The sequence below is a fragment of the Ostrea edulis genome, chromosome 6 (assembly GCF_947568905.1).
Source record: "Ostrea edulis chromosome 6, xbOstEdul1.1, whole genome shotgun sequence".
NCBI lineage: Eukaryota > Metazoa > Mollusca > Bivalvia > Ostreida > Ostreidae > Ostrea > Ostrea edulis.
In genome coordinates this window covers 34,444,963-34,458,424 of record NC_079169.1, presented here as the reverse complement: position 1 = coordinate 34,458,424, position 13,462 = coordinate 34,444,963, and the positions used below count along the sequence as shown (strand labels likewise).

At 36.1% G+C, this 13,462-nt stretch overlaps 1 protein-coding gene across 2 annotated transcripts in view; it reads right to left on the bottom strand.

The window, feature by feature from the left end:
* The window catches only part of LOC125683342 (cadherin-related family member 1-like), a 30,991-nt gene that overhangs the window by 4,590 nt on the left and 12,939 nt on the right, over nucleotides 1–13,462 (bottom strand). For both annotated transcript variants that reach the window (XM_048924402.2, XM_048924403.2), the window contains exons 5-9: nucleotides 11,509–11,595; nucleotides 10,652–10,759; nucleotides 5,879–6,013; nucleotides 1,092–1,241; nucleotides 58–133 (exon numbers count right to left, since the gene is read on the bottom strand). In XM_048924402.2, the coding sequence (XP_048780359.2) occupies nucleotides 58–133; nucleotides 1,092–1,241; nucleotides 5,879–6,013; nucleotides 10,652–10,759; nucleotides 11,509–11,595 (556 nt within the window). The remainder of the gene's footprint in view (nucleotides 1–57; nucleotides 134–1,091; nucleotides 1,242–5,878; nucleotides 6,014–10,651; nucleotides 10,760–11,508; nucleotides 11,596–13,462) is intronic.

Here is a 13,462-nt window from a genome sequence, read left to right as displayed (position 1 = left end):
TTTCTATCAAACTTACCTGTGATTGTGGAAATGATGCTTTATTCGTATCAAACTTACCTGTGAAATAGTACGTGATATTGGGTGACGTTGTATCTGGGTCCACTGCTTTAATTTTGGCTATTTGAATCATTCCCTACAAACAATTTTCTAATCACATTAACTTCGACTAAAAATGATACATTTCGATTAATTGCAATATTAACTGATGGAACGGCAAATTTGGGAATCCTTAAATGTTTGGCAAGCTTGGAAAACCATGCAAGACCAGCATGGTAACTTATCCGCGAGATGAAATTTTCGCGACCGCTTAATTTATCACTAATCAAAATGAGCATTAGCAAATACTAATGAACTAAATTTTGACAATCATGCAATATTAAGAATGCAACAAGCCCACAGATTTAGCTTATCGATCACCTGAGTATTACTTAAAAGTATCACTAGCCCTAATTACTATGAAATATAGAATGATTTTCCTGTTCTGCATATATAACCTAATTCTAATATTCAACAGCAGTAAATAAAGAAAGAACACATATGCTCGGCGCTTACGGTCATTGAGCAGTGAGAGTTCTTTAGCGGGCAACACCTACTATGACACGGAACATCCGAGGACCCGTGACATTCACACCTCGTGCCGAGCGTTTGGTGATAGAACTGTCACTACGAGGTTTAACGAATTACGTCTGTCGCGGCCGGAATTCGAACCCCGACAGTATGCATGCGAGGCGAACGCTCTACCTCTACACTACCGTGGCTAAATGTAAAAAAAAAATCATAATTACTTACATTATATCTTGGGAAGTATACAAAATTTCAGGATGAACTTTGGTAGTGATGTAGATTGATTATGCGTGAATACATTAGAAAACAGAGTAGAATTTTATATCATTTGGTTCATTGTTCTTACATCAGCGAACTTGGGTACCCTATATTTAGAGTTCTATACCTTTACTCTTTAACCAAGCGATATAATCGCCTGTGACCTTTACAGCCAATCAACGAACGTAATTCTTGGTGTATAAACGAAAGAAAATGCAAGCAAATGAAGCAAATATGCAACCTTCAGTTTGAACACATCATAGTGTTACCTGATCCATGTAATTGACGACGGTCGTTATATTAGACCTCGAACACTTGTAACATGTCGTATCGCAATTTGGGAGTACGAAGACAGGCGGTGTATCATCAACGTCTTTAAATCGTACCCTGATATTCTCTGTTACATTGAACGGATCGTTCTGTGAATGAGAAAAAAAAAAAAACAATTCAGAGTAACAAACTGAAATGAAATCGTGCAATATTATTTTTACTAATTAATCAGCAAAGAATGAATTTTCACTTACTGTGGAATTACCTAAATTGATGGGGCTCAATTTTCTGGATTTTTCAGGTTCTTTTGGATGCAAATTAGTGAGTATGTTTTATGTATATTGGGACATTGAATAGTTTGTGTATTTCAATGTGGTTTAAAATTCATGGGACAGGGTTTCCCACGAAAATTGAGCTCCTACAGTATTTCTGCTGTTCCTTTCTATCAACTCACTTAAGCCAGAGGCACAACCTTTTAACCCTCTCTATAACTAAACACGACTTTCCAATTTCTCACAAAAGGAAATAAATTACTACAGAGAAGTCAAAATTACAATTTCAGTAGAAGTATTCATCTACTTTTGAGTTTATCGGTTGTCTATTGCCATTGTTGTGCGTGTTAACTTATTTCAAACTTTCCCGTAACAAATTACTTAGGCAAAGTAGGGAAGTTTATTTTTAATGAAAGTTTGGAATCATAAAATAAACAAAAATGTGCGTCTATAATCTATTTTGACTAAAGCTTGTACTGTCAATGGATAGAAGAAAATCGTCCGAACAGGTATCGTTGTGTAGGCGCTAGTAGTGCTGCTTCAATCATACAGTAATACATTATTAACATTTATGAGATCAGAGAAGCAGGATATCCAGCGAACCATCTCCAGAATACAGATTAACCCATTCCTATTCCTGATCCACAAATACAAGGGTTGTTCGATATGTAATGTGTATTGTACCACAGCGTGATAACGCTTTGCACGATTTCGTGGATGATGATACTTTCGAATAACTCTATTCAATACCTTTCCAATGGTATAAACATGAGCCTTCAGCCCCATATAGTTTTAAACTTACAGTAATTTAAATAGAGCCAGTCGTTGAGCACTATTGTAAAAATGATTGGGAAACGGGTTGAGAATATTGAAGAAATTAGAGCTTATATAAAAGTTGGCACAAAACTCGCGATCGGTCATTCGCTAATGCAGATTTTCACTGAATGGGGGGGAGGGGGGGTTATGGGTCTGATAAGGTATCTTATGAGACAGTTCGTAGGTGGAGAACGAAATTTCTGACTGGCACAGAGTCAGTCAAAGATGCAGCAAAACCTGGGCGACCTGTGACTAGAACAGGCAAGGTAAATGTCTCAAAAGTCAGGGAAATAATTAAAGTGATGGCAGATACACGATTCGTGATATTGCCAAAGCTGTTGGCATACCACTATCGCGGGTGTATTTCATTTTGAAGCGTATTTTGAAAGTTCGAAATGTTTCTGCCAGATGGATACCACATACATTGGCAGATGACCAAAAACGGGTACGAGTACAAACCGCTAAGCAATTGTTCAAAATGTTTACCAAATTCAATCAAAGACAATTTGCAAACATTGTTACTGGTGACAAAACATGGGTTCACTATTCCGGTACCGAAGGGCAAAAGTGTTACAGGTCGGTATTACCGAGATGTTATACTAAAAAGATCAAGAAATATTATCATAAACGACGCCCTGTATCAGGATTTAGGCATGTTCGTCTACTTCATGATAATGCTCCATTACGTACACCTGATCCCACCTCTAGTGTGTCCAGGGATCCGTGTTTGCCCAACTCTCTACTTTGTATTCCTTATAGGAGTTATGAGATTGATCACTGTTCGTTATCTTCACCATTCGTTGAACTTCTGTGAAGCAATTTTTGAAGTCGGAGAAGATTACCGTCTTGCCACACCCACCGTACTCTCCAGATCTAGCCCCATGCGACTCTTTCCTTTTTCCAAAACTTAGAAAGTTCTTATCTGGTAGTCGTTACAAGTCCCGACAAGCCCTTGGTCCTGCCATCAGTCAGTGCCTTTGAGGTGTACCTAAATCAGCGTACCGTGACGCATTTCAGAAATGGATTCAGAGATTGAAATTATGTATTTCAAACCGCGGAGACTACTTTGAAGGGATGTAATGTTCATTTTACTATTTGAGTCGAATGCTTTTGAGATATCATACAATACACATTATATTTTGAACAACCCTCGTATACATGTGGCTGTGCTCGCTCTTACGGTAGGTTTAACAAACCATAAAAAAGGTGAAAAGAATGAAAGGTGATCAATCTCATAATTCCTATAGAGAATACAAAATTCAGAGTAGGGCAAACACGGAGCCCTGGACACCCGAGGTAGGACCAGGTGCCTAGAAGGAGTAAGCATCCTGTTGACCGGTCACACCCGCCATGAGCCCTGTATATCTTGATCAGGTAAACCGAACAATCATAATCAAAATTGATATGTAACCAACGGTCCATTAATCAATATAAAACATGTCAGACAGTATTCGACCAAATGACAGATTGTATTCGTAAATTAGATCGTTGTAACGACCGTAGAATATGGGAAATGAACAGTTTCGTTTAAGGTAGTGATTGCATGGGTCACTGAAAATAATGAACATATGAATTTTTCTTGATTTTTGCATATTTTGTAGCTGACAGTATCTATAACTCATTATGAAAGTATCATATATGGTTTTCACGGGAATTGTAACGCTACGGTTGTCATAGTAACCCCTCTTGTCAACTTTCCGTAATAAATGGTACAGGTGTTTCAGATGGTGTAAAAGGAGTAAGTGATACAAATTTTGTATCAAATTGAAATTAAAGCTTTAATTAATATATAATTTGCATTAAGATGTCCATTTACTTTCATATGAAGTAGAAGCACGACTGCTTATGAGCAGTTTTACTATTTTTAGAAGGCAATGATTTACCACAGAAGGCATATTTTCACCCCCTGAGAAATAAATGACCAATGAATTCTTTTCAATTTTACATATGTTAGTAGGAATGTTTCTTGAAAGTATCAATATTGGTTTTCAGGTTTACTATGGCGCTAAGAGCACTATGGTTACATCTCCCTTATATAAATGCTGCAGGTGATAATATAGATAAAATATGCACCTTACATTAATATTGCTTTGGAGATGTATTTATTACTTTCTGTTTGAAATTACTTGTATATTCATGCGGGGGACGAGTGGTTAGAGCATTGCGCTCAAAATCACACGGCCTCTCACCTCTGTCGGCGCGGGTTCGAATCCCGCTCGCGCCAGTAAGTGAGAAAGTTTCCCAGTTTACTTTTGGAAGGTCGGTGGTCTCTTCCCAGGTACATTGTATCTGGGTTCTCTCTTTCACCAATAAAAAAAAAAAACTGCACGCCACCATATAACTGAAAAATTGTTGAGTGTGGCGGAAAACATCAATCAATCAATCAATCATGTATATTCATGCTCTGTAAATGTATATTAAAAGCGCGGGAAATATATAAACTTAGCTGATGTAATCGGCGCATGGTGACGTCGTATTACCTGCGATGTTTCCCCCTTTCAAACCATGTGATTAACAACAACAAAACTTTCTTATTCTTAATATCATAAGAATTAATTGAGCTAACTGAGAAAAAGATAATAACACCAAGTGCTAGGAATTATTGAATATGTTTTGCTTAAAATGACGCGTTTATAACCCGTGTTTCCTCGGCCTAACGGTTTCCCTTGGATATTATATATCCTGGCTTGGATTTCTCGAAAAAATCTCAAACTTAAGTTTGAATTTTTGTGTTATTTGAGCAGTCAAAATTTGAGCAAAATCTCAGACTTAAGTCCAAGTTTCGACTTAAGTTTCTTTCGAGAAATCCAGGCCAGCATTTTAGATTTATGTGCATTAACATGTACTGTATATATGTTATGAAATTTATGGCATTAGCCTATATATTATGATTTTAATAAGCCTAGTGGTTTGTATATTAAATTTACATTTTGTAAGACTAAAAATTAACAGGGGAGGGAGGTTACATGGAAACGTAAAGTATGACTATTATTTTAAAGATAATTAAAACGTAAGGGATTTTTCATTTGTATTTCATTTTTACTTGTATATTTCTAAACATATTTTCGCTTTACCCTGTGTATGGTTACATCTGACATTAGCCTTTGTGTCCATCGTCTTTCATTACTGATGCTCAAGCGCATGATGTATTCCGGAATCAGAAACGAAAATAATCTCTCTCTTTAGATACTACATGAATAAACCACGTGATGCCTCGCAATTACTACCTTAAACAAAACTGTTGAAACTCCTATAACATCAAATTATTGGTCAGTGGACTACCTAAATTTAAACAAAAATGATCATCCGCAGAACATGGTCTTGCTTATCGAACCAGCTGAGAGATATAAACACCATTTTGTTAATAGATAAAAACGTCGTCGATATATCTAACTGTCGAGTTGAAGGCCACAAGAGATTGTATTCTTATGTAAAATATTTTGAATAAATTTGAACATAAAACATGTGAACAATTGAAAATGTGTTTTCGTGTTCAATGATTTCTTTGTAGCAATCAGGATATTTTCACGTTATTATCAAAATTTAATATTATCAGCAATAAGCTGTTTACCATATATTTACAATGGATATTAATTGTATTTTGTGTTGTGTTATTCTGAACAAAGCTTTAATTATCTCCGGGTGTACCAAGAAAAACAACATTTTCAATTAGATAGATAGAGATATAGATATCTTACCTGTATTATCAAATCAAATTCCCCAAACTGTTGTAATACTCCACATTGGATAGAATCCTGTTCATGGTCAAAACTTTTGATTTGATACAGAAATCCCATTGTTTCGTTTACCATGAAATAGGAACTAGCATCAGTCTAAAAGAAAAGATACATTCCATCAGCTAAGCATACTCTAGACCACCGCTGCGGAAGGTCGGGGTTCGACCGCTACAGAACTAAGTCGATAAAACAGATAGTGCCAGTTCCATCGCCAAACGCTCGGTATCGGTTGTAGATGTGGCACGCTAAAGAACCCTCACTGCTCAATGACCGTAAGCGCGGAGCATAGGTTAGATTAACTCCTCAGTATTCCTTGCTTGTCGTAAGAGGCGACTAAATAGGATGGCTCTTCGGCTGAACCCAAAACTCGAGGCGCCGTGTCACAGGAGGTGTGGCACGATAAAGAACCCTCTGCTCAAAGACCGTAAGCGCCGAGGATAGGCCGAAATTTAAAACCCTTCTCCAGTTATGGTGACGTCTCCATAAGAGTGAAAAATTCTCCAGAGGTACGTTAAACAAGATACAGTCAATCAGAGAGAGAGAGAGAGAGAGAGAGAGAGAGAGAGAGAGAGAGAGAGAGAGAGAGAGAGAGAGAGAATCCCAACCTCCATAGACAGATGTATATTAGCGATCTCCAACCCCCTTAGACAGATTCTTTCATCGATAATTAAAGAGTAATAATATGCTGTGTTAAAATTGTCGCAAAGGAGATTTTCAATGACTGTAAACTTGTATGCCTTTACTTATGAACAAATAAATTATTTACACAGAATAGCATTGTAACGTGTAGTGTTCATCTATCTAAGTACTGATCACGCTCGCTGTTACTTTATTTGCGAGATCAAGATAGGAACTTTGATACATCACTAGAAACACTAACTCCCTAGCGAAGCAGTATACGTTCGCTATATACTGTCCGCTACACTTCCCCCTGCTCAGCGAAGCTTCGTCCCGAAGATTAGCGCGAGTTCTCTCTGAAAATTTTGCAACTATCGTCGAGCCAGGACGAAACCAAGTCCGTACATGGACACGAAGTCCCAGAGCTCCGAGGAGACTCTACCTGAAGAAAGGCCACCAAACATTGGAGCATAGGGGTTTGTCTTCCGAATTATGGAAAATTGAAATAATAAAAACACGAATCCTCTTTAAAATCAACTTTGAAGTAGTTTTGATGAAGATGCTAACACATTTGGGTAATTAATACATCGTTTAAATTATAACCCCTGCACATGGTATCATACCAATACAAGGGACAAAAGCCGCCATCTTCGCAGAAAATACCCCCACTCAGTTCAACACTCGTTTCTGGGGCTCGTTTTAGTAAACAACGTATGACAAAGTAGCAAGACTTAAATTGTATTACACAGTCATTAAATGAATGAATCAAAACGTTTCTGAGACTTAATTTTCAGCATTATTTTTTCACTATTGTACATTGGAGTGAATGATCTTACAATAAACGTGAAAATTTCAGTATGTAAAGTTGGTCGAAAGTAGTCAGTTCTTTTGTAAAGCGTTCTACCTAAAGAAAACGTCAACAATCTCACTGATTTTGAGGGCTATCTCGTCAAATCGGTCTGGGCAAACGGAAGTAACAGTATCGCTAGTTATAGGGAAAGTGCCAAAGTTTTGAATATTGAAATTAGCATAAATGTTCAAAATGTCCACGGCATTCTCAACAGATGCATATCCGGTTACAAATCGTTGCAACGTTAAATGTATAGATAGAAATATGTTGTAATTTTCATGTAATCTAAATGGTAATGCCATAAGGTGTAATTTCGATTTTCGACACTTTTATTCTAGCCAGCCGTCATATTTGAAAACTTCCGTTCTCTCCTGATTGATTTGAGGAGATGGCCCTCAAAATAGTTGAAATCATGTGCGTTTTCCATTGATGGAACTTGTGGCAACCGGCGACAGGTACATCATTTCGGAAAATCATCGCTGTAGCGAATTTTGCCACGATAATCCAATAAATTGTTAGAGTGTTGAACTGAGTGGGGGTACTTTTTCCAAGATGAGATTTTCGTCCCTTGTATTGATATGAAACTACGTTATATAAACGATGTATTAATTACCAAAACGTTACGGCACTTTATCAAAAGGACCTTAAAGGTGATTTTAAAGAGAAATCATATTTTTATTTATTTTGTTTTCTTTTCCACAAACCGAAAGTTTGTTTTATTTTTCACAAACCGGAAGACAAGCTTCTATGATCACTCAGGGTCACTACGCTGTCAGCATCTTGTAACGCGTGGAGAAAATGGCCTGTGGCATAAGATGGTAATGAATAATATTACAGGTAAAATGTACACCTTAATCCATAATATGTATCAAGGCATTAAGTCACGAATTGTTCATGGTAATAAATTTTCAGATTACTTTATGTGTAATAACGGCCTTCGTCAAGGCGAGAACTTATCACCATTTTATTTTCATTGTATTTGAATGATGTGGAGGAATTTTTCGTAATGAATAATGTCACAGGTTTAGAAAACTTAAGTACCGGTAATGATGTTAGGGATACACTGGGCATTTATTTCAAACTTTTTATTCTGTTATACGCTGATGATACAGTGTTGATTTCTGAGACTCATGATGGATTACAAACAGTTCTAAATATTTTTAGTGAGTATTGTAACATATGAAAACTAAAGGTAAATGCTGAAAAGACAAAGTAGTTGTATTTTCAAAAGGAAGGCTACCAAATTATAATTTCAAATATGATTCCCATGATGTAGAGGTATTTGATGAATTTTTGTATCAAGGTGTAATTTTCAAACGGCGGTTTTTAAGCACTATTAAGAGAAATGCTCAGAAAGGATTAAAAGGCTGTTTATGAGATTTTAAATAAGGGAAGATTACATAAACTATCGGTAAGCTGTCAGTAGGGTCTTTATTGTAGCATTGTAAAGCCGATCTTATTGCATAGGTGTGAAATTTGGGGTACTGGTAATTATGAATGTTTAGAAAGGGTTCATTTGAAGTTTTTCAAATTATTTTTTTAATTTAAAACGTTCCACACCTAGTTATATGATATATGGTGAATTGGGAGCGTATCCACTTTATGTTGATGTACAATCAAGGATCCTCAATTATTGGTGCAAGGTTGCTTTTGCAGGAGATAATAAATTTTCAAATATTATGTACGCATTTTGTAAATGTAAATTCACACAAGATTCTTTCTTTTCTAAGTGGATGCTTTACGTGAGAATAAATCTAAATAATTTAGGTGTCGGTAATATGTGGGATTCGAATGGAGGTTTTACTTTTGAATGGTTCATACATACTATCAAGCAACGAATCTGTGACCAGTTTGCACAAATATGGTATAGTAATGCATTTAATTCATCTAAAGGATTTTTCTATCGTATAATAAAAGAAAATTTTTGTTTTGAAAAATACCTTGATATACTTGATTCTTCGGACAGAATAACTTTGTCTAGATTTCGTACATGTAATATTGAAGTTGGCAGATGGTACGAAATAAAAAGATCCCAAAGAAAATGTACCTTGTGTAATGACAATGAAATTGGTGCTGAATACCATTATTTGTTTCAATGTAGTAGATTTGCTAGAATTAGAAATCACTGTATTAAATGGAGAAAAAGGTCGCCACCAAATGTATTAACAACAAAATCTATTTTTAATTCTGACAATATTATCACGTTAAGAAAATTAAGTAAACTCTTAAAAGCTATCCATCATACTATGTCCCCTCTATAATGACTTTGTTTATTTTGCTGCAGTTTGTACATGTGTATATACAAATGTATTGTGAACACATCATATTGTAGATCTATATTTGTATGAATACTTATATGTATTTTCTCAATACTATTGTACTATTGGTAAGGAGAATAAAGAATTGATTGATTACACAAGATAGGAACTCTATCACATCATCAGGAAAACCAGCTCACTAGCGAGGCAGTATCATGTCCCTATGTACTGTTTGCTACACTATTCTTCAGAAAAGTTCATTTGATTTTGAAGAATAAATCTCTATTTAAAATGTTGCAATCTTAAAGCTAGAGTATATGATTATTGTTGCATACACTGAACGCAAACAAGATGTACTGTGAGCAATGCTTACTAAGAATACCCCCGCTTACCCCAATCTCCCAAAGGGTGTTGGTAATAGGTATAAACTACCTCTTTTCTGAGTGTACATTTTCCTGCAAACTTCAGTGTCAACTTTTTATTTTCGCAAACTTCAGAATAAACTTCAGTATTATGATCCAAAAGGTGTCTAGGAACACAGCATCTCCATGCGATGAAAAAAGCCGTTAAAGAATTTAAATGGAAATCATATTGCTACTTTGATGTCCAGTGCGCTTGACCTTTGACCTTTTGACCCCAAAATCGATAGGGAACATTTTCATCCCATGGGTAGTCCATATGTATAATATGGTGACTGTAGGTGGAAAGGATAACGCTTTAGAGCCCGGAAACCATATTGCTACTTCGATGTCCAGTGCGTTTGACCTTTTGACCCCAAAATCGATAGGGAACATCTTCATCTCATGGGTAGTCCATATATTTGATATGGTGACGGTAGGTGGAAAGGATAATGCTTTAGAGCCCGGAAACCATTGCGTCTACAGACGGACGGACGGACAGACAGACGGACAACCCGATTTCAGTATACCCACCCACCCACCCACCCCCACAACTTGTTGCGGGGGGGGGGGTATAATAAATGTATATAAATACATATATCAATCTTACCTCACCAGATACTGCTGTTATACTGTAGGTAAAACTTTCCTTTGGACAGTCTTTGTCAGTGATTCCTGTTTGTAGGTCACTCACATATTTCGGACCTGACAAATCACCCTGTTGTTGAAACATTATTCGATATAATAAATGTTTACAGTGAGCTAGACTTAGCTATTTAGTATCTTGGGATGTACGTGAAAGTCCGTTGTAGAAAGACTGTACATCCCTACATTGTTTACATATACACCTCCCTAAACACACACACTTCCACACATATAACCAGCATTGCGCAAACAAACCTATTTTGTAATTATATTTGTTTTTCATGTCAATTTTAAACATCACAAGCACGTGCAAATGTATTTATCCAGAATTACAAGCAAAGAAACTGTAAGATTTTATCACTGACAATATCACTGATGTAACAATGTATTTATCCAGAATTACAACCAAAGATACAGTAAGATTTTATTACGGACAATATCACTGATGTAACAATGTATTTATCCAGAATTACAACCAAAGATACAGTAAGATTTTATTACGGACAATATCAGTGATGTCACAATGTATTTATCCAGAATTACAACCAAAGATACAGTAAGATTTTATTACGGACAATATCAGTGATGTCACAATGTATTTATCCAGAATTACAACCAAAGATACAGTAAGATTTTATTACGGACAATATCAGTGATGTCACAATGTATTTATCCAGAATTACAACCAAAGATACAGTAAGATTTTATTACGGACAATATCACTGATGTAACAATGTATTTATCCAGAACTACAACCAAAGAGACAGTAAGATTTTATTACGGACAATATCACTGATGTAACAACGACACCATGTTACTTACCTCAGTTATCGTTACTTCTCGATTTTTCATCGGAACAGGAGAAAATTCGTTGACTGGATTCACATTGAACTCTATTATCTTCTGCACCTTAAAATTATTTTATAGTCATTAATAATAAAACATGAATCCATACACCTCAGGAACATTTGCATTTTGTTATGATTTCGTGTGTCACTGGTACTCTTAAAAGAATTTGTTTTAATTAACTTCATGTATATTTTGGTCTAACCTTACCTTGGGCTCCATGATTTGAACAAACTTGAATCTAAAATTCATCAGAAAATTTTCTTGTCAATTTGAACTTTTCAATCTCAGTGGTTCTTGAGAAGATTTTTATACAACCCCACCCTATTTTGCATTTTCTTGATTATTTCCCTTTTGGAGGGGATATAATCCTTCATTTAAAAAAGTTGAATACCCCTTTCCCAGGGATGATTTATGTAAAGTTTAAATGGAATTGGTCCAGTTGTTCTAGAGAAGAATATGTGAAAAAGATTACAGGTGACAGACAACAGATGATCAAAAAGGGTCAATTGAGCTTTCAGCTCAGGTCAGCTAAGAAGGTCAAAAACTTTGGTACCAAAAGAAAGATCTTGTCACAAGGAATTGCCATATGAAATTCGAAATTTGGGTCAATCCCCTAGGTCAAAGTCATACGGTCAGTGATCATAGTAAGAAATGTAAGACCTTTTTCATAAGGAATCTTTTTGAAAATTATGGAAGTCCTACCTTTGAATACTTCTGGAGATATTACTTTGGTTACGTTTTCTTAAGAGTAGGTCAAAGTTCAAGGTCACAAGGTTAAAAAAGAACATGTCACAAGAAATGCACACATGAAATATAAGAGACATATTACCAATCATTCAAAACTTATGGACAAGGTTAAAGTTTTGGTTAAATTTCGAAATATTGGTCAAACTCCAAGGTCAGGGTTACAAGATCTAAAATCATGATAAGAAATCTTTTGATAAGGAATCTTTATACAAATTATGAGCCCTACCTTGAATACTTTTGGCGATATTATCTAGATTATGTTTTCCTAAAAGTAGGTCACAATCCAAGGTCAAAATCACAAGGTTACCAACATTTGGCATCAAAAGAAAGTTGTTGTAAATTGTAAAACTTGTGATATACTGATCACTAGAAATTCATTTAGTAGTAATCTCACCGGATGTAGTTCCTGTACCAAAACTTCTGATAATTTGACTTGTAAATTTTCTAACGTTATCTACGCTATTGAGTGTAACCTATGTGGCTTAATTTATGTAGGAGAAACTAAGGGTTCACTTAATATAAGAATATCAGGACACTGATTTCAAATAAATGATGGTGGTAACCAACTTCTTTACAAACATCTTAATTCAACGGACCACTCCATCTTGTCCATGAAGGTAAGGATTTTGGAAAAATATATTACCATCACACAAATAGTCCAACATTAAGCACCCTTTTTCGTAGACAACGAGAAGATCACTGGATCAGGATCCTAGGCACTGCATTTCTATATGGATGCAATGATAATGTATATGATGTGGGAAATTTGACTAGTCCACAAGGAAATAACGTGAATGTGATGCAAGGTGAAGATAACGAACAGTGATCAATCTCAGAACTCCTACAAGCAATACAAAATAGATAGTTGGGCAAACACGGACCCCTGGACACACCAGAGGTGGGATCAGGTGCCTAGGAGGAGTAAGCATCCCCTGTTGACCGGTCACACCCGCCGTGAGCCCCATATCCTGATAGGTAAACAGAGTTATCCTCAGTCAAAATCAGTGTGCCAAGAACGGCTTAACAATCGGTATGAAACACGTCAGACAGCATTTGACCCAATGCGAGGTTGTATTGACGAACTAGATCGTTATAACGACCATAGAATTTGCGAAATGCTGACTTCAATCGAGACTGTTGAAACCCCTGTACCATCAACTTGTTTGTCAGTAGCTTACCT